Source organism: Pteronotus mesoamericanus, unplaced genomic scaffold (assembly GCF_021234165.1).
Source record: "Pteronotus mesoamericanus isolate MK-2021 breed Mesoamerican mustached bat unplaced genomic scaffold, CSHL_Meso_final contig_33, whole genome shotgun sequence".
In the NCBI taxonomy this organism is placed as follows: domain Eukaryota; kingdom Metazoa; phylum Chordata; class Mammalia; order Chiroptera; family Mormoopidae; genus Pteronotus; species Pteronotus mesoamericanus.
The window spans coordinates 3495214-3522649 of NW_026555135.1; the positions used below are offsets into that span (position 1 = coordinate 3495214).

At 35.1% G+C, this 27436-nt stretch overlaps 1 protein-coding gene across 4 annotated transcripts in view; it reads left to right on the forward strand.

The window, feature by feature from the left end:
- The window catches only part of UVRAG (UV radiation resistance associated), a 264247-nt gene that overhangs the window by 144692 nt on the left and 92119 nt on the right, over window positions 1–27436 (forward strand). For all 4 annotated transcript variants that reach the window (XM_054576288.1, XM_054576290.1, XM_054576289.1 and 1 more), the window contains one exon: window positions 3146–3311. In XM_054576288.1, coding sequence (XP_054432263.1) covers window positions 3146–3311 — 166 coding nt within the window. The remainder of the gene's footprint in view (window positions 1–3145; window positions 3312–27436) is intronic.

The window sequence follows — 27436 nt, forward strand, 5'->3', positions numbered from 1 at the left end:
CATTAATGCTTACTGGAAAAGTACACCCTAGAGAGCCAGGTTTTGGCTTTGGCAGGTAAAAAGTCTTTTAGATCTTGGAATGCTGGAAACCTTAAACCTTTTGGTTTTTTAGCTAAAGTGATTGGCAACAGAATGTGACATCTGAGGTTTTGTGGCCAGCAATAGCCATAATTAACCACATGAGCTCACATTTTCCCACTGGAGGTTCAGTGGTCTTGGGGTGATGAAAGTGACTTCCCTACCAGGAGGTGGTTTTCCTTTTGAGGATATTGGAATACCCTTGGGCCCTGTAATGCCTCACCCGTGGTCCTTTTAAAATGTTTTTTAATATAAAGCTTCAATATTGGAAATTCAACACCGTGGTGTTTAACAGTGAGGCTGTGACTGAGCACTATGGCCTGGAAGGGGAAACAACCGGGGTTTTTAAATAGGTGGAACCAGGAGTCTTGTGGTGGAAATGATGATGAGTGTGAATAACTGGAGTCAAAGCTGATTTCCAATATGATGCCGTTTCCAGTGTTGGCTCTTTCTTTTTGGTTTTTGATTTACCTGTATAGGCTTCTCCAGGATACCTTTGTATCATTAAATTTAAGCAAAATTGTTTGAGCATTGAAAAGAGGTGATGTTAGAAGACCAGTTTTTTTTTCTTTTAATAGATCTATGGATGTAGGCTCAAAGTATGCAAATGTAATTCTTTACTATTACCCGTTTACTGATATGGAAAAATGTAGATGCTTGAGTGTTGAGCATTGGATAGACTTTTAAAAACATTTATAGTTTGCATTTGACCTATTGGGGAGACTACGTAAGAGGCCTTCTCTTGCCTCTGTCAGGTCGTATTGGAAAGGAAAAGCTTAGTGTGAAGCACATACGGGAAAATCCAAACCTAGAGTGCTATTATCCTCCATGTTGTAAGTCCCCTTCTTTATCTTCTCTCCCCTCAAAAGAAGGTTCTTAAAGACTAAGTCCTTAGGGTATTTTAAATTTGATAAGCCTTCCTCTTTACAGAAAGTAGGAGGCAAGATTCAGTGACCTCTGGCCCAGCTCTGACTCCAGGGTTGGATATTTGGGGGGCCAGGGTACAGACACAGTTCTGCCTCTTACTCCATCATTCATGGTTTTTACCTATATATGGCTTTGACCAAGCCACTTACGTCACGTAGGCCTCATTTTTTTTTGGTCTCTAAATGGATAGCGTTAGACTCAGTGATTTTTAAGATTTCTCCTAGTTCTAATATTATATGATGATTAAATTATAGTGTGATAAATTTACAGTATAATGTAATTTTAGTCTCTAACGTGGTGTGATACACAGATTTCAATAGAAATAAAGGGCTGTAGTGTTCAATGTACTTGGGTGGGATTGCAGCAAGAGGACAAGGTCTCTCAAAACAGGATTTAAAGATGGTTGGATTCCAGTCAGCTCAGAACTGTCATTTGAAATGAATGCTGTTTGATTTTTTTCATCAGTTTGATTTGAGAGAACATCAGACATTAGTTGAGGAGCCCATTCTCTGCCTGGCACTGTCCAAGTCACTGAGGACTCACAGACTCGGTGGTTTTTGCCATTACTAGAAAAGAGTGAAGAAGCCAAGATAGCCCATGTGTGTCATATGCTTGGTATGTTCTAGGCTTCCAAAAAAAAAAAAGTTACCTACTCCACAGTAAAGTTCTGAGACAGTATGTAGAATGCCTAAAGGACAGAGAGAGTGTCAGGTCAGCTGTATACGAGCTGGATTACTTGGACGGGATTCTCAGCTTCTTTGAGTCTTAGTTTCTTTATTTGTAAAATGAATGAAATAGCATATAAAAGGTGCTCAGTTTAGTCATTGGGGATGAATGAAGGACTGTCATAAATAAAATGTTATGGTCAATTCCTGGTGGAAGAAAAGTGTGTAATAAAAGTTACCTGCTTTTACAATATGATCAAAGAGAAACTTAAGAGTCTGCTATGGCAGTCAAGGGTGGAGAATTCACTGAGGAGTAGATGGCTATAATGGCATCCCTACAATAAGAAGGTAAAGCTTAGGTAACTAAGTACAAATATAAAAGAAGAATGTGAAAAATAGTAGTCGTAGTTGAAGTTAAGCTACCCTTAGAAATCAGGAAATACAAGCCAAGGTGATCTCAGTCATTTCAGCCTTTCTGTAGTAAGAGATACTCCAGGTGATGTATTAAGTCTTTTAGCATGTGTGCACATGTGTGTTTGTTTGCATGTGAACTTTTTGAAGTATTTTAGGAATACTGTATGCTAAGCAATTACTTTTTCCTTCCTACTGGGTCAAGCATACATTTTTGGTTGTATCGCCCTCAGTTCTGAGGACCTGAATGATTATTTATCATTTGGTAGGTGATAACAAATCTAAATGGTGAATTAAAAATGTAATTTTCTGTGGCTTCTTAAAAAACAGTTGCTTATGTTTGCATGCATTTTTTTCAACAGTTGCTTTCACCAAAATTGCATAAGTAGGATATATTAACAGGGTGGGTTTTTTTACTTTTTTGCTTTTACTGTTTAAAATGGTTTTCCTCCTTATTGTGTTTCAAACTCCACAAACTTATCTGTGCAACACTATCTTTATGAATATTAAGAACATACCACATAAAGGATTATGCACAATTAATCCTTAGAATTAATAATGTACAATAGTACAGCAGTACAACTATATTGCTTATTAGTTGTTAATGAATAAATGTACAATGCATATATAATATGTTATGTTTAGATCTCTGTAACTAATTTTCGCATTATATTATAGACTCAAGTATTATCTCTGCCTTTAAAAATGCTGGGAAAGAAAGTAATGGATATTTGAATATACTAAGAATTCTTTCTTTAGATATATATAAAATGTTAATCTCACCACATTAATTATTGGGAAATAAATTCAAATATAGTAAATTAAATTTTAAGCCTTGTTACTGTATGTAGATTTGTATAAAATTCATATAATTGAAGTAAATTTATAATATAAATGTATAATTGAGTTTAAAATTATAAATGTAAACTATGTAATCTAGATAAGATTAATATTTTATTTCCCAGTTATTTCTCAATAAAATCTCCTTTGAAATTGATTATGATCTCATGGCTACATTTATAAATTAAAAAGTTGTTTTCTTTTCTTCTGCTTTTAATTTATAGCAAAAGATGATGGAAGCATTGCTGTTGCCCTTGGTTACACTGCACATTTGGTTTCCATGATTTCCTTTTTCCTGCAAGTGCCCCTCAGATACCCTATAATTCATAAGGGATCTAGATCAACAATCAAAGATAATATCAATGACAAGCTGACAGAAAAGGAGAGAGAGTAAGTATCTTTTTAAAATATACTTTTAGCATCAATCTACTATAAAACATGGAGTATATTAAAAATATAAAATGTGACCTAGAGTGTGGCAATTTTTATATATCCTTTGTAAAGCTCTGTTGTTTTTAAATAGAATGCAGTCATTCATTTAGATTATAATGGATCCACTCCTATACTTGTTAAAATTACTAATGATAACAAAATGGACTCATTTAAGTTTAATGTGCTTTTGTAAGGACAAGTATAATAATTGCAAATATTCATGTAGTTCCTGTTGCCCATTAGTCAGCAAATGAAAGAGGTAAAAGATTTGTCAGAAAGACAATCAGGAAAAGGACAAGAGACTTAACAATAGACTGTACATACCTGAAAAGTGGGTTAATGAGCTGGAAGATAGGTCAGTAGAATATATCCTGACCAAAGCATAAAAAAGCAAAAGAGATGGATTGTATAGAAAAGTGCTAGATGCGTAAGACACAACCAAAAAGATATACAATACATACAATACATATAATTGGAGTCACAGAGAAGGAGACGAGAGCACATAGGGTAAATGCAATATTCTAAGAGTTAATGACAGAATTTTTCAAATTGATTAAAAACATCAAACTACAGATTCAGTACAACAGAAAATAAGTATGAAGCCAAAATACTTACAGAAATTATTATGAAAGAGCTGCAAACCAAATACAAAGTGAGAATATTAAAAGTACCTAGAGAAAAAAGGCAGCTTAAGCATCAGAAGAGCAATAATAAGACTAAAAGCTAATTTCTCAATAGAAACATTAGGAGCCAGAAAGTGTTGCAATGACATTTTAAAAGTACTTAGAACTTAATATTGCCAATCTAGAATTCTATATTCACTGCAAAAGTAAAAGCAAAATAAAAGCATTTCAAACTGTCAGAACTGAGGAAAATGCATCTCAGCAGACCAATACTAAGGGAAATATCTAAAGGCAAAATAAATAATCTTGCACAGAAATTGGAAATGCAAGAAAGAACCAAAAGTATATCTAAATTAATTTTGACTAAAAACAAATAGTAATGTCTTATTAAATATAATATACATATACATAAAATGTATTCACAATTGTAATGCATAACTAACACAAAAGTTGGGAAGTAGAAATGAGTTAAAGTACTTTAAGATCATAGCATTATCTGAAAAGTAGTAAAATCCTAATTTATATTAGACTCTAGTAAATCAAGGATACATGTTACATTCTCATAACCACTACAAGTTATTTTGTCCAAGCAAAAAAGTTAATAGAGGAGATAAATGGAAAAGTATTTAAATACTTAATCCAAAAAGAGCAGGAAAAGAAAGGAAAATGAACATTAATTTCAAACCAAAAACAAATAATAAATTTGTAGATATGAACCCAAACTTATCCTGTAATTATATTAGTATAAATGTTATTAATAAAGATTGTCAGGCTGAATAAAAAACAACTAAACATATTCTGCTTTCAAGAGATACCTCAAATATAAGGACACAGAAATATTGAAAATAAAAGAGTGAATAAAGACATATTATACAGATATCCAAATGAGTTAGTAGAACTATGCTATATCAGATGAAGTGAAATTTAAGTAAATTTAAGTGCAATTTAAATAAAGTGGGATATTTTATGATAGTACAGTCAATTCTAAATACATATATACCTAAAACCATAACTTCCAATATATAGACAGTACTTAAAAGAACTACAATGAAATCCATAGTCGTAGCAGAGGAGTTTAAATTTTCTTTCATTAACTATTGGATTAAGTAGACCAAAACAAACAAAAACCAGTTAGACTCTAAAAGACCTGAACAGTACAATTAATAAACTTCATCTAAGTTATAGATAAAGAATATTGCACAAAAGGTTACAGGATATATATGTTCTTTTCAGGTACACATGGAACTTTGCTATAATTGCTTATGCTGGGCCTCAACAAATTTCAAAAGATTAAAATAATTCGCTATATGTTTACTGAGAACAGAGGGATTTACTAGAAGTCAATAATAAAATCCCCAAATGTGTGGCTAGTAAACAATATCAAAGAAGGAATTATAAAGGAAGTTTGGAATTACTTTAAACTGAATGATAATGAGGATATAGCATATGAAACCGTGTAAGGTGCGGCTATATCTGTGCTTGGGGGAGGAATTATACCCTGAAATGCATATATTAGAAAAAAAAGATTTCAAAATTAATCATTGAAGTCTCCTTTTGAAACAGTTAGAGAAAGAAGAATTAGTTAAGTCCTAGGAAAGTAGAATGAAGGAAATAATAGGAGCAGAAATTAAATGCACAACTGTACATTGGAAAAAACAACACAGGCAAAAGTTTTATTCTGAAACAACTGGAATTTGATAAGCCCTTAGAAGAACTATTTAGAAGGAGAAGAGACAAGCAAAATAACTAATATAAGTGAAGAAAAAATTATGGCATTACAGGTATACAGACATTAAAAGATAAGATCATAAGATCTTTTAATTAACTTTATACAAATAAGTTTGAAATTCAAATGAAATGGATGAATTTCTAGGAAATCACAACTTTCCAAAACTGATACATGAATGATTGGAGTTTAGAAAGTCTTACACCTGGCGAAAGGGAAGTGGATATAGTATATTCAAGGTATATTATTCTCAACCCAGGCTGCGCATTAGTGTCATCTGGGGAGTTTTGAAACTGAGCTCCTAACCCCCAGATTCTCGGTCTGTCCCCCAGAAATTCTAGTTCAGTTGACGGGGCCCAGGCGGGAGTTACTTTTTTAAATTTCCTGGAAGTGATTCTGATGTGCGGTAGGGTTGAGACCCACTGTTGTAGGTTAAGAGGTGGTTGTGTTCATGGGCATGAAGAAGTGAATACCCCCCACTATGTTTAGGAAACTGCAAGGGAAAAGGCAGGGAAGGTAGGCTCCAGTGGAATAATTTAGTACTATATCTGGTAAGGCAGTGACTCTCAGCTTCTAAGTGTGGGGTGGGGAGCACATGTATAGTATAAACCAGTGCCTTTTTATAGATACGGATTTATCAGTTTATTGCCCGAGTGTTCTTTTTAATTTTAAGAGCATTTAGAGAGAGCCTGAAATGTATATGTTTGACAGAAGAGGCATGGGTATTTTTCTCTTTTTAAAAAAGAGGTGAAATTCACATAAGACTAATTTTTTTAGTGTACAATTTAGTAGCATATAGTATATTCACAATGTTATACAGCCACCAAATCTCTCTAGTTCCAAAATATTTCATCACCCCAAAAGAAAACCCTGCTCCCATTAAATAGGCACTGCCTATTCCCCCACCAAGCACCCCATTTCATCAGCCCCTGACAATTACGATCTCCTTTCTGTCTCCGCGGATTTAGTAATTATGGATATTTCATATAAATGGAATCATACAGCATGTGACCTTTTGGTTAAGGTCTCTTTCACTTAGTCTAATATTTTCAAGGTGTAGCCACATTGTAGTATAATTAGTACTTTATTCACTTTTATGGCTGAATAATACTCCACTGAACATATATACCACATTTGATTTGACCATTCATTTGTTGATGGACATTTGGATTATTTCCACCTTTTGGCTAGTGAATAGTGCTGCCATTAACATTCACGCAGAAGTATTCATTTGAGTATCCATTTTCAGTTGTTTTGTGTATCAACCTTAGAGTAGAATTTATGGGTCATATGGAAATTCTATGTTTAACTTTTAGAGGAATCACAAACTTTTCCATAGCAGCTACACTGGTTTACATTCTCTGGTGTGAAGTGGTGTATCACTGTGATTTTGATTTGTATTTCCTTAATGACTAATGGATATGAACACTTTTTCATGTGCTTGTTGGCCATTTATACATCTTGTTTGGAGTAATGTCTATCCAAGTCCTTTGCCCATTTTTTAATTGGGTTGTTCATCTTTTTTGTTGTTGAGCTGTAAACCTTCTTTATGTATTTTGGATACTAGACCCTTATCAGATATCATTTGCAAATATTTTCTCCCATTCACTGGGTTGTTTTAAGGCCTAAAAATAAGGTCAATATTATCTGCTGCCTTGATCATCTGGTGAAACCATGAAGACCTTGAATAGTCCTGCCCCAGTCTGTGCCTATGGACAGGTTCACTTATTCAAACAACCTTCCTTATCCACCAATAAGTAGGTGAAGTTCCTACTGATTTCTGATTAGTGAATTTCAGTTTCTTGCAGCTGGGAAATTATGGAAACAAACCAATCACATTCTCCCACAGGAATCAGTCATTATTACTCACAGCCCCTGGTTGTTCAATAGTATTGACCTTAAATAAGTAGACAGACAGATACTTCTCCAGCTAAATGGGTTTATTTGAGTACAACAAAGAACTGTAATCCAGGACATGTGTTCTAATGGTGAACCACAGCAAGTGCAGAGAAACAAAGGAGAGGAACTCTGTTTAGTGGGCCTGAGAGGGGCTATTATGAATGAAGAGTCCATTGGAGGAAATTGGGGGTTTGAAGTATAGTGACCTTTTTCATAGGCTGAGTTATGGCAATTTTCCATTGATTGAACTATTGCTGGGCAAGGAGGACTCTTTTCTTCCTCCCGCTGAGGGAGTAATGTAGTACCACTTCCTGTCGGAGATGCAAGGTACTTCTGTTCCTATTGGGGTCAGCAGTGTGTGTTGAATGGCACATACATGAGAGTTCTCTCTTCTAGCCGTCCAACTCCATTTTAAATGAAATTTCTGTTTATTTGCACACTCTGTTCCCAGTTGTAACCCCCCATGTCACCCTGCGTGGCATGTGGTCGCCTCCTCCCTTGGGCTATTGAGTATATGTGACTAATAAAGTGCTCTCAATTTCATCTGGCCTATATCGGATATCCAGTGTTTAACCATCTCCTTAATTCTAGGGCAGTAATCCCTCTCTTGTCAATGAAGTAAATAAGAGGCCATTAAAAGAGTTGTATCTTTATAGTGTCCTTCGATGCACAGAAGTTTTACATTTTGATTAGGTATATTTTTGTCTATCTTTTTTGTTTGAAAGTGTTTTTGGTTTCATGTTTAAATCCATTGTCAAATCCACAGTCGTGACAGAGTTACCCCTTTGTTTTCTTGTAATAGTTTTATCTTTTTATATTTTATATTTAGGTCCTTGACTCCTTTTGAGTTACTGTTTGTATATAGTATGAGGAAGGGGTCCAACTTCATTCTATCGTATGTATCGTAGATATTCAGTTGTTGAAGAGACTGTTTTTTCCCCATTGAATACCCTTGGCACATTTGTTGAAAATCAATTAGCCATAGCTTATTTCCTGGGAGGAGGTCAATGTGACTTCCACTCACTCTCCGCCATCTTGATTCTCTTCTGCCATAGCTTATTTCATAGCTTATTTACTTATTTTTGTAAGTAAAAAATTCTTATACATAGTATTTTTTAACAATTCTTTTCAATCCTGTAAGGTCTTTAATGTCTCTAATTTCATTTCTGATTTTAGTTATTTATGTTCCCCCCTTTCTTTCAGTGCAGCCAAAAGTTTGTTAATTAGGATGATCTTTTCAAAAAATTCACTTTTGGTTTCATTTGTTCTATTCTTTTTCTGTTCTCTATTTTTTTTATCTCTAATCTTTATTATTTCCTTTATTCTGCTAGCTGTGCCTTTTGTTTTCTCTTTCTTTAGATGTCAAGTGAGGTTATTTATATATGTTGTTTAATGTCAGTATTTATACCTAGAAGTTTTCACATCTCATAAATTTTGTTATGCTGTGTTTTTATTTTCATCCATCTCAAAATACTGTCTAATGTCCCTTGTGGTTTTTTTTCATCGACCCATTGGTTACTTAAGGGAGTTTAATTTTCAAGTATTTGTGAATTTTCTAGTTTTTGTATTATTGAGTCCTAGTTTAATTCCATTGTGATGGAAAAGATAGTTTATATTATTTCAGTATTTTTAAATTTATTAAGATTTGTGGTCTATCCTAAAGAATGTTACACATGCATTTGAAAGGAATGTATATGCTGTTGTTGTTAGATGCAGTGTCTGTATGTGTATGTTGGGTCTAGGTGGTTTGCAGGGCTGTCCAACCTTTTGACATCTCTGCGCCCCACTGGAAGAAGAGTTGCCTTGGGCCACACGTTAAATACACTGTGACATGTAATCACAAAAAGATCTCATAATGTTTTAAGTAAATTTATGATTTTGTGTTGGGCCATATTCATAGCTATCCTGGGCTGCATGCAGCCTATGGACTGGAGGTTGGACATCCCTGGGTGTTGTCAAGTCCTCTATATCCTTATTAATCTTCTGTCTGTCCATTATTAAAAGTGGGATATTAAACTCTCCAACTATTGTTGTAGGACTATTTCTTTCTTCATTTCTATCAATTTTTGCTTCATATATTTTAGGGCTTTGTCATTTGGTGCATATGTTTTTAGTTGTTATTTCTTATTGATGAATTCATCTTTTTTGCCTTTCAAAACAATTTTTAATAAGAATATAGCCACCCCACCTGTTTTGGTTACTATTTGCATGGAATATACAATATTTTACATCTTTTCACTTTGCACCTATTTGTATCTTTGGAACTAAAATGAGTCTCTTCTGGGCAGCATGTAGTTGGATCATGTTGTGGTTTTGTTTTTTTTATTTTTATTTTTATCCTCACTGGAAGACATTTTTTCATTGCCTTGAGAGAGAGGGAGAGACAGACTGACAGGCATTGACATGAGAGAGAAACATCAATTGGTTGCCTTCTTATACGTGCCCTACCTGGTTATTGAACCCACAATCTGGGCATGTGCCTTGACCAGGAATTGAACCCACAATCTTTTGGTCTATAGGACGACATTCCAACCAACTGAGCTACACTGTCCATTCATTCAGCCAGTCTCTGCCTTTTGATTGGAGAGTTTAATCTCTATATGTGTAGCTTAAATGTATCATGTGCTTCAATGTATAAGGTGCACCCACGTTTTTAGTACTAATTAGTAGTACTCATGTATAACATGCATCCTTATTTTACCCTCAAAAATTTGGGCAAAACATTATGCATCGTACATGGCAAAATACAGTATTTATACTTAGTATAATTACTGGTGTGAAAGGACCCATGCCATTTTGCTATTTTTCATATTTCTTATACCTTTTTTGTATGAGATAATGTTTTGTGCTCTGTGTCTTCATTTCCTTCATTACTGCCTCTTTTTGTTTCTTAATTAATTTTTTTGGTGTGTTATTTTGATTGCCTTCTCATATCTTTTTCAGTATATTTTCAAGATATTTTCTTATTGGCTACTCTGGAAATTATAATTAACATCCTATATTTATAACAATCCAGATTGAATTGATGCCACCTTAGCTCAATAGCATATACATACTGCTCCTCTTCACCTCTCCTCCCACCTTTACGTTGTTGTTATTGCGATAAATTATCTTTTTATACATTATGCGCCCATAGTGCTCTGTGTAGTTACTTTTATTGGAGATCTTTATTTCTTTGTACAGCTTTGTTATCGTGGCAAGTTATATCTTTATGCAATACATTATATGCCTGTAGCATTCTATGTAGTTACTTTTATTGGAGATCTTTAGTTCTTTGTATACCTTTGTGCCTTTGTGTAACTATCTCGTTTTCTTTTTCTTTTTCTTTTTTTTTTCATTTCAACATTAAGGCCTTAGCCTTAAGCAGTTCTTGCTTGCAGTTAGACTAGCTATTAGCCAGAGGTGAAAGCCTAGGTTCTTCTCAGGTCTTTTCTGAGCATGCATCATGTTCTAGGCATATGAGTAACTTCTGTATTCCTCAGTATATATGGCACTTTCGAATGCATTAATTTCTCAAAGAAACTCCCCAGCTTTTCTTCCCAGGCTATAGACAGTCTGTTTTATTCCCATATTAATCTTTTGCACAACAAGGCTTTTGGTTGGTTGGTTGCCGTACATCTTGAACAATGTCTTCTGCTTTCACCTCTAAGTGAGTTCTGACTAGGCAAAACAAAAGCAGACACCGTGTGCTAGTTCTCTAGGTAGCCTCTCGACAAATTAGAACAGACAAACACAATTTTTTTTTTTTAAGAATAAGAAAGAACAAAAAAAGAAAGAAAGAACAGGGATCGGAGCCCCATGTAGGCTGCTATCTTCAAGACTACTGCAGAGCTGAAGAGGGGTTGGGGGCAACATAAGTAAAAATGCTGTGAAACTTCCCTCCTACTTTTGAGTTTCCTTTTTTTTTTGATTCAATGAGTTCACCTGGTTGTTGTACACCTTTGACTACCTACTTTCCAGAGTTCTGGCAAAGTTGATTCTGACAGTTTTTGCTTTTTTTTTTTTTTTTAATGTATCTCTGGAAGGACAAGTCCTTAGATCTACCTATTCCATCATTTTCACTGACATCATTCATTTGTTTGTTTAATGATGAAAAACTTTACTTATAAGGGATGAAGGAAACTCTAGATGATTTTAAATAAGAGGGCACTGTGACCAGATACACCTTTGACAAAGATCACCTTATAGTTTTGTGGAGAGTGATTACCTCTCCCAGCCTTCCTTAGGTTCCACATTAATAGAATTGTCTCTCCAGATTTTAATCAGATTTTTGCATGATAATCTGACTTAAAATATTAGTTTTGTAGGAAATCACTTTGGGAGTTTGAAGGGAGGGAGCCCCTCAAAATGATAAATACTCTTTCTTCTGCACTCTTTAATTTGTGAAGGAGCAGCTTAACCTGTGCACAGCTCCAACTAGTGTGCCCCAGAGTGAGTAGTAGTGATGATTTGTTTATTGATTGATTGATTTTCCTAAGCAATCTGGAAAGGCCAGCTAGATTTAGGTGATTATGTTACCCATTTTTCTTTGGCAGCCAGTAGAACCACAAGAATTGCATTTTTGTGAAATAATTTTATATTTTACCTCTGTTTTTCCCCTTCTACAGAAACACATGCTGTAGTTTATTGATTCTCTTATACATATTTTTGACATTTTAATATTGCTAAAAATGAAATGCATGTTACAATTAATGGCATGTCATACTATGATTGAAAGCATTTATCTTTTCTTACTGGTGCTTAAGCTAATGATGCATTTCACAATTGATGTTGTCTTAGGTTTTATGAACTCTAAATTTCTTGGCTGGTTTTACGCACTTTAGTAAAACACTTCAAAGCCTTTTTGGAACAACAAAGATGTATACATAAATATATAAATAAAAATACATTTATTGATTATGCTTGTTGATTGAATCAACCTCTCAGTTATTCTTAGCCTGGATCACTGAAAGAACTTAGACATGGTTTTTTTGTTTTGTTTTGTTTTCTCCTGAGTGTGTCAGTTTTGATGTAAACCTTTCCAGGTTATTAGGTGGAATCAGGTCTTCATGGGAGATGGAAAATAGGAATTGAATGACTCATTGGACAAATTATACTTAGTGTAATAGACCTAGGAATCTTCAGCCTCTGCCCTCTCTGATTACCTTCCTCATCTGGCTATTGGCACGTGAAATGTTAGAGTTCAAAGCCCTATTTAGCTTGTTTTGCTGGGGGTTGGGGACTTGTTCTTTCCTTTGTCTGGCCTGTTTGAAACACGGGTCTGGACTGCTGCCTCGCCTAAACCATTTCTTGTGCACCTGCACACTGTAAAGGGAAACTCTGAATCTTTGCTGCATTTCATTTTAAGGCTCAGACCACAAAACACGAAGGAATGTAACCAGAGTCCAGCTGCAATGTTCTTTTCCCCATTATTTCTTCTTTCACCGAGGACCAAAAAGTAGGTTTTAAAGTGATATTTTAAATGAAATATATTCGTCATTGCCATTGTGCTGCTTAACTGTTTGTAGATAATACATTCAGAATGGATTAGTAAAACAGTCATTGAGCTAGGATATAGCTAGTCAGAGCATGTGTCTTTTTCAGGCCCTCAAAAGATGTCTGAAATTTTTTGTTTTATTCTCAGGAGAAATAGGGAGTGGTATAATTGGCAGGCACTTTTGAAACTTCCTGGTCTGTCCAGTACACAGCTTTTACAAATCCCTAAAAAATGGTCAGCTATTTTTCTGCAGTGGAATTAATGGAACCTAGAGAAATGTTAGTGCTGCTTTTCCCATTTTCTTGATTGTTTTTTGTATTTATGTTTATTCCTGTGGATGATCTTAACTAAAACCCCCTTTTTACCTGATTGATTCTGATTTTTATAAGAGACAGAAGAAACTGTAGAGTACAAAAAAAAGTTAAGCTGTGCCTGCAATCAGATAATACTGGGTTCAGATCATAGTCATTGTGTGTGTGTATGATGGTAATGAGAACAGGAATGGTCCGTTTTAATGATCTAGGCAGTCACGCACACTTACATATAAAGGGGCTGGCCAGACCACTAGGTCCCTAAGCTAGTGGCTTGAGTCCTTTATTTTCTTTGCAGTCACCTTGGTATGTCTGAATGTTTATGGAGCTTTCCCTTCAGCATAACTAGGTTGCATTTTGCCAGGAATGAAGAGACAAAGGGATATGTGGAGCGACAGTCAGCAAACTGATTCCCCGTCTCTGTGTTCCTTCAGCCTACCTCTCGCCTGGCAATATTGCCTTCTTGAATAAACAGATGAGAATTTTTTCTAATGGCGTCCTCTTGAAGCAGTTAGGATACCTTGAACATTATTTGTATAAGAAATGAGTTCTCTGTACAAATAGTGACTGGCACCTGGAATTTTGTTGGCATAAGGCTTGTATTGAAAACATAAATGTTTTCAGACTGCTCTGCTTTTCAGACTGCTGTAATTCCGACTCCTCATTTATGTTATTACCTGCGTAAGGCATACTTAAAACCTGCTGACAGCATCTTATATTTAGAATCACAGATTTTTTTTCCTATAAAAAGCCTCAGCTTCTGTTTATTAATCAAGCTGTGAGTTCAGAAATAGTTGCTGTTTTCACTAAATTAGCATCTGTTTGTTTTCATGGCATCCAGTTAAAGCTGATGACTTCCTTCCAGAAGCGGAAGATTTTCACATTGTGCTTAGGCTGAAATGTTCAATTCTTCTACTGTTTATTCTGCAAATTTGAACATTTCTCATAAGCTTTCATCTTCACTTTATTATAGGTCGTTGCTCAGATGCTGGCATTTAGAGCACTCAGGCACCAAAACCTCAGACCTTTAAACTGAACAATAAAGGTGATGACTTGAGGCAATGGGTAGACCAGATGCTTTGGTTTTTTTGTTTTTCCTTGCTGTGCAACTTTAAAGTATAATCAAACAAATATTTTTCAAGGTAACTAATAATACTGAAATGAATGAAATTATTAGTTCTTTCAGATTTTCCATTTGATTACAGGAGTGTGACCTAATTGAAAAATCTCTGTTCATGGGAAAAATCCCAAAAGTTTATAGTCCAGCTCCATTATAACTACCTTAGGGTACACCATGGGACAGAAATGAAGGGGAAAAAAAATGTATGTTCATGCAGAATTGTAGACTTACTGTGTTTTAGAACTGGACAGGATATTATTAGGTCATATGACTAATTTTTCATTTCACAAATGGAGAACAAATAGGTTGAAAGATGAAGTGAGGTTATATAAGAAGTTAACTACGCATTCACTTTTATAGGGCCCAGTGAGAAAGACAAGCCCAGAAAATGGTATGCTTATTTTAAGTATGTAGTTTTAAGCAATCATTTAGGAGATGGAAGAAATGTGTTTATCAAAATGGGTCTGTATATGAGTCTAAAATACCCCATTTTCTGATTTAAGAAACTCTCCCCAGTGAAAAATAACAGGATGTGTATCCCTCTATGTTAAGCAGGGTAACTCTGTTAAGTTCTCATTGCATTGAGAATGTTAATTATTTAAATCACTTTTATCAGTTGGTTCGCTTGACAGTTGTTTTTTTTCCTCTAAAAGGTACAATGCAAAGTGCCTTTCTCCTTTCTTGCCTCTCTTATTTAAAATTGGTGGAGTTTGTTTTCTATTTTTAAGTATTTAAGGCTTTGGAATTATGTTGGCTTTACCTCTTATTACTGAGTGACTGTGGAAATGTCCTCCCTGAGTCTTGGTTCACCTGACATAACACCTGTTCCAATAGATTAATATGGGGATGAAATGAAGCCCAGTGCTTGGCATAATAGAAGATGCGCTCGATAAAATTTTGCAACTATTATGTGTGCATTGAGTTTTGCAACAGGAATTCCCAGCAGCCATGTAATCTTTTACTATTTCTAGATGTTATAGAAAAGATGGGCCTAAGGAGAGGTTAAGGAAAATTTTAAATGCAGCCCAGTGGCATAGTACTAGGTTTCCTTTTGTAGTAATGTCATGAGATACATCAGCGTTCAGTGGTGTAAATGCAGAGGACTAACGAAGTTTCCCAGAGTTCAGGGGGAAAAGCTTTTGCAAGTCTGAAGGCTTGTTTCTGTTGCTGCAGCTACTCTGGGCATTCTCTGCTGAAGTGTCTATGTCTTAGGGGTTACCGCATAGTGAATGCTGAGCCCTTATTCTTAAAAGGAATATAGAGCATGTTCCAACTAAATAGTTCCCAGCCTGGCCTGCCTTTTTTTTTTTTTTTTTTTTTTTTTTTTGGTCATATCCTAGTTTTCTCTCAGTTCCTAACCTAGGCTCAGTCAAACTATTTTTTTCCAAACACATCACATCATTTCCCACTTTGGTGATACTCTTTGTCCATGCTATTCTGCTTATGTGGAATGCCTTCCCTAGGATCAAAACATTGGTTGAACATCAAGGCCTTCCCTTATGATCTAAAACTTGATTTCCCATAGTTTGGTACACTCTGTAGCCTTCTGTAATTCTGTCAACAATTCTCTCCATGTAGTATCTCAGAAATGAAATTCATTTATATATATACACTTACTCCATTTTAACAACAACCCGGTGATACAAATGGTGCAATAGAGTTACTTGTCTTATTCTTGTCTGAAATATTTTCAGGGTAGAAGCTACATCTTATTTGGCCTTTATTTACCCCACTGCCTTGCAGAGAGCCTTGTATTGGTAGACACTCAATAAAATATTTCTTGAATTGAATCAGGAGAGCAAAAGGGATGTTCAGTTTTTGCAAATGCTATTAGGTAATCTGACACTCCATACTGTAGCTCATAGTTTTAACTCTAGATGCTCTGGCCAATCATTATTTCATATAGTCTCTTAGGACCATGGCAAGCTATTAACTTCTCTGCCTGTTGTAATCCAAGGCACAGGCAACAGTGCTGATGGGATTGTGTTCAGGAGGGAGAGCAAAGAACATGTTTTAAAATGAGGAATCCCTATGGAAATTTAGGCAGGAGAGATCAACAAAATAAAACTGCAGAAGGGGGCTGCTGGGTGAGACAGGAAATGAACACCTTGTGAAGATTAGGCATTCCGCTGAGAGAGGGGGAATGTGGAAAATGAGTCACAAGTAATTGTGCAGCTATTTCATCGCTGACACTTGGAAGCACATTGTTGTGTGTGTTGTTTTTTAATGAAGTGTGCTTTTATAGTGCTGATGTTATTATCTGGATGAGGAAGTCTTCCCTAGTATTATTGTCATCTCAGCTTTCTGCAACCAACTAAATTAAAATACAGTAATGTAATGGGACAGTGGGGTAAAAAAGAAAACCAGATGACTCTGACACGTGACCCCAACTTGAACTGACTGCTTTTCTGGTTTGCAGTATACTCAGATCAGAAGAGAGGTTCATTGTAATGCTTGAGGGTTGGAGGGGCAGAGGAGTAATATACAGGGGCGGGCAAAAGTAGGTTTGCAGCTGTGAGTACGTGAAACACAGTTTATTCTTGTATTATCATTTATTAATTATTGTATTATTTTCTCTATGAACAAGTGTAAACCTACTTTTGCTCACGCCTGTACTTAGTTAATAGTGGGCTATGTCGCCAGTTAAGAATTGTTACATTATTAGAATATGTGAGATCAGTGTTTCTCAACAGGAGGTCCCCAGAGCATCAGTGAGCTCTGCAAGTAGTACATGGACTAGCTTTTTGCAGTCTGTTAATGTGTATCATATGACAGCATAGATGCTTTAGGCTCTGATATGAAATAATTATTTACTTTAATAAGTAAGACAATTTTGTTGATGTTACATTGAAAGTTGCGCCATTCTTTCCTTTGATTCTTACATGTTTGATATTTTGGGTAGGCAACAGCGAGGGACAGGAGGGTAATTACATCAAGCCAGAGAGTTTGGAATAGGTGATTTGTGGAATCATTTGGTTTTCTAAAGAAATAAGTGGGTGGAAAGAGTTAAAAAAATTATTCTTTGGAAGATGTGAAATTATTTTAACTCCCCAAGTTGTCTTATAACAGTTCTCTAGACAATTTTCTAAGGATAACATTTATGTTTCGGATTATTGTGAAACAAATTATGTCATTATTTTAACCTGATAGATAAAATATGCAGATATTCACTGCCATATTTTTACACCTCTCCCCATTATAATATATGATTAATAAAATCACCAAATTTAGTAACTTCTGAGTCAGATTAAATCATCAATTGGTTTTTATAGGGTTTTTCTACCCTAATTCCTTGAGATGAAAAATTGGTATGCGAATTAATTCATATACTGTTAAATCACAGGAGATTGAAATGACAAAAGGGTTCCATCACAACAAAGTCAAACCATGTGTTGAGGACTAGTACGTATTAGCTACTGCACAAGATGCTGGCATTAGATAGAATTACTCAGCTGCTGAAGGGGCATCCAGAGTGGACAGCAGGTCAGCCGACAGTCACACTCAGCAGTGTTAAGGGCCATGTTAGAGGTCAGGAGCGGTTGAGTTGGGAGTCGCCTGCAAAGGCGTGCTCCAGGAGATGGCCCCTGAGTATCTGAGCTGAGTGTGGAAGATGAGGAGCTGTCCAAGCAAAGGCTACACACAACAGGACATATACACTGGCAGAAATCAGGTATTGTACCTTTCTGTTGACCAAAGCTTTTAGTTTGTCACTTTGCCTGGTGAGAGACTTCACCTTAAGTGGCTCAGTGATTTTGTTTTAGGCATAGATAAAAGAAGGATACATTTATAATTAATTTTTAGTCTACATAAAAATTCACTCCAAGATGATTAGCTTTAAGTAGTTAATATTAACATACACTTATTCATTTATTCAAAGCATAGTAATAAATCTTTATAAAATGTTTTAGATCACAGAGTAGTTATAGTAAACATATGACTTAAACATATACTTGCTTCCATATATAACTATCTAACAGGGCTAAACCATATTTGCATTGAAGTAGTAAAACTGCATATTCTGAACTTAAGAAAGGAGGAACTGTGGCTTTCCCATTTTATTCTTCTGGAAGAACTTCAGCATCAAATACACCCTGAGCCAGTGAATTTCACCTCACTGGCCTCTGTGCACTTCTGAAAATAGAGATAATGACTTTGGAGAAATACGAAGACTAAAAGATAATTTGCATAAAATTATTGCATATAATGTTCACTCAGAAATATCTATACACAAAACAAATACACATAATAATCATAATATTAATTTCTTTTTCTTCTGCCTGTACCTTTTGATCTTATTTTTTATTCCAGTAGAAATGAGACTCAAAGGTTTTTAGAATTGAAAAGTCCATGGTTTAGAAAGGATCTTTTAAATAATCACAGAACTGCACAGACCATAATATGAGAAAAGTTTCATAAATTTTATTTCATTTAAAAAATATCTTGTTTATAACAAAACAACTAAATGAAAAGGCAAGCCACGGGTCAGAAGATATTTATAGTACATAGATTAACCAAGAGTCATTATCCAGAACTTACAAGGAAAACCTTTATATATCAATAAGCAAAGGAACAATCAACCCAATAGAAATATGGACACAGTATATAAAGCTGTTACAGAAGAACAAACACTAAATGTCTAATAATATTAAAAAAAAAACAAAAAACCCGAAACTAAGCCTCACTAGTAATCAGGAAAAGGCAAATGAACACCAGAAGAGATAGCATTTTATGTTCATCACCTTGGAAAAAAAATAAGATGTCTATTTAAGTACCAAATTTGGTGAGCATAGAGTGAAAAAAGACTCTCTGATCCTTTGTGAGAGTTTTGATTTCACTTATTTCAGAGCAATTTGAAAATACAATAAAATCTGCTCAAACCTTTCTCAACCTAACTACCTCACTTCTGGCTGTACACTAGACTCTTGAGTAGCTTTTATATATACATAGTCTACAAATATTTATTGTGTCTGTATCATATAGGTAGTTCAACAAATTATCTCTTGGATGCCTTTATTATTCCGTATTGGAATTATTCCCAATTATATAGTGTTAAATTTTGAAAAATGCCTCTATCCTTTTGTACCAGTATTTCTTTCTGAGTCCCTATTACCATGAAACACTTTTTTTTTTTTAAGCTACTTACTTTAGGACTAGAATATATGTTTCTTGGTATACAGCTTTCTCCTATTAACACAGAGTTGATGTGGGTGGTTACTTTTTCTCATAATGCATATAATTTTTATACACCATTATTGCTTCTTGATTGGTTTTAAATTTATAGTAGTTCTCTATATTTCCTTTTGAGCAAATATTGATGTTAATAATGCCTTCAATTTTGAGTGCTAGTCATTTATATTATTGGAAACCTTTTAAAAAGACTTACAAAAGAATTAATTCTTCCCATGCTGCTTGTTAGTAACTCCTGTTAATATAAATGATGGCTCCCAAGTTCATGATGTGGAGAGTCTAGTGATGAAATACTAGAAGTGTTAACTGTAGTTAGTTATAGGAATTTACTGCTCTAAGTTAATTAAACACACCAATAAGCAACTGGAGCATTTTATTATTTTAATTTGTATAAATATAAGGTTGGTAAGGTAATGAGGAGTGACAGGTCTCTTGGAGTTTGATTGACATCTATACTAAAACACTTTTAAATGTGTAGATGATGAATGAATTTATTGAGACAACTCCTGTTGTAAGATATTCCATACAGGGAATATTTATTTTTGAGTGTGTAGTAGCATAAATTTGTCATTTCCGGCTTTAAAAATTACTTATTAGAGGAAAAACTTTTTAGAAGCCATCACCTAGCATTAAATCTGCCAAACAGTGTTCCATGGGAGAGATACAAGAATTTCTTTTATTATTTTTTGGATTCTATATTATTTGTAATTTTTGCATAAATCACAAAATGGGAGAGTCATAAGTTGGTTGAAAAGGAACTTAGTAAATAGCATATTATTTTTGCTCAGAAGTTTCTAGGGGAATGAGGACACAAGTTGGTCACATTTTAATGAAAGAAGTTTCCCTTCACATTTTTTATTGTTTTTGGGGGGAACCTAGCTGGGGGTTTTTTAGTATAAAATTTGGAATAGACACAACTCAGTTTTGTATTATTAAATGCTAATTTAAAATCAAGGTTTATGATATCAGAATTCATCAATTCAAATGTTTAGTAAGTGTGTACTATGTGACGGACATTGTTCTAGATCTTTAGAATATAGTAATGAGCAACATCAATAAGTAAAAGAATTTTCTCTCTTTATAATAAATAATTAGTTTGAAATAAATTCTGTGATTGGTACTGAGTGTCTACCATATTAATAGACTTTATGCTGGATGCTTTTAGAACAGACATAAACCAAGAAAGTGAGCATGTTATCTAAGCTTATTGTCTCATTTGAGAGGTAACAAAAATTACCTTGTATTATTCCTTTTACTCAGTAACACTCCTTTTTTAACCTGGCATGTCCCTGTTTTATGAACACATCAGAAGATTTATTAGGTACCCCCGGGAGAGGAAGGAGGACAATCCGATCTTGAGCAAAGAAAGATAAGATTGGCTGATGGGTGGTTTAGAACCAGTCTTAACAATTGTTTTGCTGTTAAGAATAAAGGCCTGATAATTGACTAAAAAGTACTTGTTAAATTTGTTGGACCAACTTAAAAGTTACTTTGCTCAGAATATTTATCTTAGTATTTTAGCTTTTCAAGTTAAAAATAACATTATTAAGTTTGAATGACCCCATGCTCATTCCCTGCATAAATATGCTAACATCAGGACCTATTTGTTTGACAAGGTTAATTTGGAGGAACAATAAATAGTGTTTATTTACTCAAAGTAGCCAATGAAACAAATATTAAATTAGAAATACCATGCATGTTTCATTGTCATGAGTTTCACAAGTGGGCATGCCTGAGTGCATGCGTACAAACACATAGACCCATGTCAGATAATGTTAGAAAAACATAGGGTTTTCAGAATTCAGCCAGTCATCATGTTCACCAGATGTCTTTTGAGTAAAATATCCTTTTTTCTCTATGTAGTTCCAAATACTTGAACTCCCAGAAGATATTAAAAATCATTTTGACCGTGGACACATTTAGGGTTGCCCAACCTATTATCTCCCTCTAGGGGTCATACACTTACTGAAGGGTGAATTGCTTATGGCTCCTTCACTTCACTCTATTCCACTTTAATCTTTTTATAAAACATCCTGGGATAGAAAATTCAAAGGGGAAATCTAAGGACAAGGGGCGGGGGGGCGGGGGTGTCAAAATAATAGAAGAATACACACCTAAGGAAACTGAAATAATCTGAAGACAGACTTTTAGGAATATTAAGAATTCTCAAAAATAAAAGAAATAGAATCTATAAAACAAAAACGGGAGTTTACAAAACGGAAATGGGAAGTTGTGACTCAAACAAAAGTAGTTATTTAAAAAAAATTAAATGGTAAAGGAAAGTAATTTATTAAAAAACTCGTAAGATAAGTAGTAGAGTGGACACTTATGGAGGGAATTTGTGAACAGTAAAGTAGAAATGAAAACATCACCAAGAATGCAGCACAGAGGATGACTGAGAGGTGTTAACTCATATCTAATTGGAATTCTATGAATAAAGATGAGAAGGAATGACAAGGAAGAAATTTTCTTTAATGACTAAGTAAAACATACAGAGAAAAAGTTTATGACAACCAGAACAAAAAAAAAAAAAAGACACTCAGAGACTGAAAAATCCTGAGAACATGGTATGTGCTTCCACTTATTTTGTCGTCTTCAATTTCTTTCTTCAGTGGCTTATAATTTTCTGAGTATGGGTCTTTTACATCCATGATTAGATTTATTCCTGGGTATTTTGTTGTTTTTGAAGCAATCATAAATAAGATTGTTTTCTTCATTTCCCTTTCTGAGAGTTCATTATTGGCCTGTAAAAATGCAGTTGATTTCTGGATATCAATTTTGTATCCTGCTATTTTGCTGAATTCATTTATCAGTTCTAGTAGTTTCTTAGTGGAATCTTTAGGGTTCTCTATGTATATTTTCATGTCATCTGCAAAGAAAGACAGCTTTACTTCTTCCTTTCCATTTGAATGCCTTTTATTTCTTCTCCTTGTCTGATTGTTGTGGCTAGGACTTCTAGTGTTATGTTGAGTAAGAGAGAGAAAGCAGACATCACTGTCTTGTTCCTGATCTTATGGGGAATGCTTGTAGTTTTTGCATATTGAGTATGATGTCAGTGGGTTTGAAGAATTGACATTATTAAAATGCCCATGCTATCCAAAGCAATCTATATATTCAACACAATTCTTATCAAGATTCCAATGATATATTTCACAGAACCACAAAAGGCCCCGCATAGCAACAGCAATCCTGAGAAACAAGAACAACGCTGGAAGAATCATGCTAACATATCAAACTATACTACAAGGCCACAGCAATCAAAACAGCATGGCACTGGCATGAAAACAGACACATAGCTCAGTGGAACAGAATAGAGAACCCAGAAATAAACCCACACTTTTGTAGTCAATTAATATTCAGCAGAGGAAGCAAGCACATATAATGGGCTAAAGGTAGTTTATCCCATAAATACTGTTGGGAAAATTGGACAGATACATGCAGAAAAATGAAACTAGGCCACCTTCTTACACCATACACAAGAATAAATTAAAAATAGATTAAAGACTCAAACGTTAGACTTGGAACCATAAAAATCCTGGAAGAAAATATAGGCAGTAAAATCTTGGACATTGCTTGTAACAATATTTTATCTGATATATCTACTCAGGCAAGGGAAATAAAAGAAAAATAAACAAATGGGACTACATCAAACTAAAAAGTTTTTGCCTAGCAAAGGAAACTATCAGCAAAATAAAAAGACAACCCATTGAATGGGAGGACATATTTGCCAATACATCTGATAAGGGGTTAATACCCAAAATTTATAAAGAACTTGTAAAACTCAACATCAAAAAAACAATAATCCAATTAAAAAATGAGCAAAGGACCTGAATAGATACTTATCCAAAGAGGACATACAAATGGTTAATGGACGTATGAACATCAATGCTCAGTGTCACTAATCTTCAGAGAAATGCTGATGAAAACCACAATAAAATATCACCTCACACTTGTCAGAATGACTGTCATCAATAAATCAACCAACAACAAGTTCTGGCAAGGATGTGGAGAAAAGGGGACCCTTTTACATTGTTGGTGGGAATGCAGATTGGTGTAGCCAATGTAGGAAGCAATATAGGGATGAAAAATTAAAAATGAAACTGCCTTTTGATCCAGCGATCCCACTTCTGGGAATATACCTGAAGAGGCCCAAAACACTAATTTGAAAGAACATAAGTACCTCTCTGTTCATTGCAATGTTATTCACAGTCGCCAAGATATGGAAGCAGCCCGAGTGTCCATCAGTAAATGAGTGGATAAAACAACTGTGGGGCATTTACACAATGGAATACTACTTGGCTGTACAAAAGAAAATTTTACCCTCTGTGACAGCATGGATGGACCTTGAGAACATTATGCTGAGTGAAATAAGCCAGTCAGAGAAAGACAAATGCCATATGATTTTACTCGCATGTTGAATCTAATGAACTAACAAGCAAAACAGAGACAGACTCATAGATACTTAGCAGGATAGCAGCTAAGGACGGTAGAGGGTGGAGGGATCGAGCAAAAAGGAAAAAGGACTTGTGGACATGGACAATGGTGGGAGACAAGTGAGGGAAGGGGAGCATTAAGGGACTAAGTGGTAATGGGGGAAAAATACAATAAAAATAAATTAATTTAAAAAATAAAATGCTAGACGACCCCCCCCCACACACACACACACAAAAGAAGAGAGAAAGAAAAGAAAAATCCTGAGAATATATTGCGAACAAATTTAAAGTTAGTAACAGAAGGCCATTTTCTTAAAAGGCTAGAGAATGGTTATTAAACCTATAGCAAGCCTTCGGTTTATTGGGAAACCATTCCCATTGGAATCAGAAAGCAGATAAGGATGCCAGTTATTATGTTTATAATAAAACATTATACTTGAGGTCTTTGTCTATATAATTAATTATATGGAGGAAAGAGAAGAGGTATAAATATTTGAAATAAAGGGACAAAATTTTTTTTTGCAGATATGAATGTTGTATTTTAGAGAATGTGAGGGAATCTGCAAACTATCAGCATTAGAAAATTTAGCACATTTGTTGACTATAAGATCCACATGAAAATCAAGTAGATTCTGTACACCAACATAACCAAATAGACAATAAACACAGTATAAGTACCTAGTAATATATGTAATAAAAACTATAAAAGACCTTTATCAGTGAAAAATATACATTATAAAATGATAATGAAGGGCATAAAAGATCTAAATAAGTGGATGCACACACATACCTGGCTTAACTATGCCTCATATTACTCTTATTTGTTGTAATACTAGTTGTAATATTTTTCTTTAAAGTTGTTTGGAATTTGAAATAATCTTTTATAGTATAATATAAATCTGTTCTCTCCCACTCACTGTTACCAGATGCTCTCTGCCAATAACCATATAGGAGAGTTTTGTCCCATAGCGGCTAACTAAAAGTGTGCAAGTGACCATGTTAGGTCTGCAACAAAGAAATAGAAGTATATTACATGGATTTCAAAATGCAATGCTAAAATTGAAATGGAAGACAGAATAACGATCAGAAAGCAAGCAGGAATTGGTGGAAGTTATTTGACATTAAGGAGATCTTAAACATTACTGCAACCCTAGGAAGATTGATCAACAATATTATGAAAGCATATGAGAAATTAGTTTGGCTAAAAACCAATAGGATACCCAAATGATTCTTTTTGGAAGATTTCGGTTTTTGTCCAGAAAATCACGGGAATATTCATTCTTTCTGCCAGGATTCAATAAAGTTATCTTTTATAACTTAGTTTAAACTTTAGTACATAAAATGCAAAAAAAAGAAAGGGAGGGAGGGAAGAAGGAAGGAATCCAGACAATATAAAGAACCTTGTGGTTCAGTAGCTACAAGAAACAACTCAGTTGAAAAATTATGAAAGGATATTACCTCAGTCAGATTTCAGGCAGGAAAGTGGCCTAAGGGACTTATTGTAGGAATGTTACCACCCAGTTGTTGGAGGAGCTGGAGAAGAGTCCAAAAGGGTGATTTGGAGGATTGGAGTCACTAAGCAGCCCTTCAGAAGCTCAGTGCAGGTGGACAGCTCAGGCCTAGAAGTAGGAAGCAAGATTTGTCCAGCTGCTGAGTGGAATCCCAAAGGAGAGCAGGTGGAGACATCTATGGAAGACTGATGCCATTGCATCTGGTAGTAGGCCTAGAGTCACCGTTTGTCATCAGGGCCAGCAGTTGAGAACAAGAGCTAGCTGCAGAACAGGAGCACAAAGACCAGATGGAGTCTACAGGCAGCCTATGTCTGCCTCTTACTGTGTTAACCACTATTACTTGAGAGTGTAATGGCCACTGCTTCACTTCTGTCTTGCACATCTCATGTAAATTTATCTTTCATTCAGCTGTAGCTAGATCTATACAGGCAGTGGTATTCTGGGAAATAGTTCCAGCTTAGCCTGTTGAACACAGTAAAAAACCCACAATAGATATGAGTAGGCACTGTACTCTATTTTAGAAATATAAAAATTAATAACAATACTAACCGCTATGGAAAATACAGTTGCTCTTTCTATGTTTAGGTACTGTTGTAAATTAATTGTCACAAAAGTAATATGAGATTGATGGTGTCATAGTTTCCCTCATGTTGATGTGTAAACTGAGTCAAAGAGGGGTCAAGAAATTTACTTCCAAGGCGCACACATTGTTCTCTAGGGTTCGCAACAGCAACATTTTGGCAGAATCTAGTAAAACGGGGACATACTTAGAAACTGTACATAATATACTATAGAAACTTGCTCAGAGGGGATATAAAGACATTAAATGTATCATTATTTGTATTAGGGAAAATATTTAAAAAAAATTAGCCCTGGCCAGGTGGCTCGGTTGGAGCAACAACTTGGACACCATTCCTAGTTAGGGCACATGCCTAGGTTGCGGGTTTGATTCCCCAGTCTGGGTATGTACAGGAGGCAGCCGATCAATGTTTCTCTCTCACAAAGATGCTTCTCTCGTTTTCTTTCCTCCTTCCTCTCTCTCTAAAATCAATAAAAATATTCCCAGGTGATGACTTAAAAAAATACAGAAAAAATTAGGAACAGCCTAAATCTCAGTCAGTAAAGGATTGAAGAAATAAAATATGGAATAACCATAAGATGGAATACTAATTAGGAGTTCAGAGGAATGCATTAGATATGTGTATCAGCAAAAATAGCTCTCAAAAAGCAATACTGAGGGAAAAGTGAGTTGCAGAATGATGTGCATGGTCCATTACTATTTATATAAACATTTGTATTTTAAAAGTGTAAAAAATGGCAGACACAGATGTTCACCAGATACTTGGAGCTAGTGGCCTGTGGGAGAGGCTATGGCAGATGCAGTTTGTTGTCAATCCCCAGGCATTCTTGGCTTCCTTTTCAGCAGTAGAGCTCCATTTTGTAAATAATTATTTCTCTTCGCTTGCTCTATGGAAGGTGGGCCCCAGGCCCCGCCACAGGGCATAAACCACAACTGGTTTCTTATCAGTCACGGTAATCCCGTTCCACTCACCAGTGATTGGGTTAAGCAGAAACTCTGTCACAACTGTGGCCAGTTCCCTGGCATGTTTTGGGGAGTGGTTTTTGTGCACTGAGACATGGCTGGGGTGCTACTAAACAATATTCTGTTTCTTGATCTGCGATTCTATTTCATGGAAATATTCTGTGAAAATTCAATGGGTTTGCATTTATCTGTATATTGTACTTTAATAAAAAGTTTATGTATATGACACATAAGAGAAAATCTGTCATCTTCTA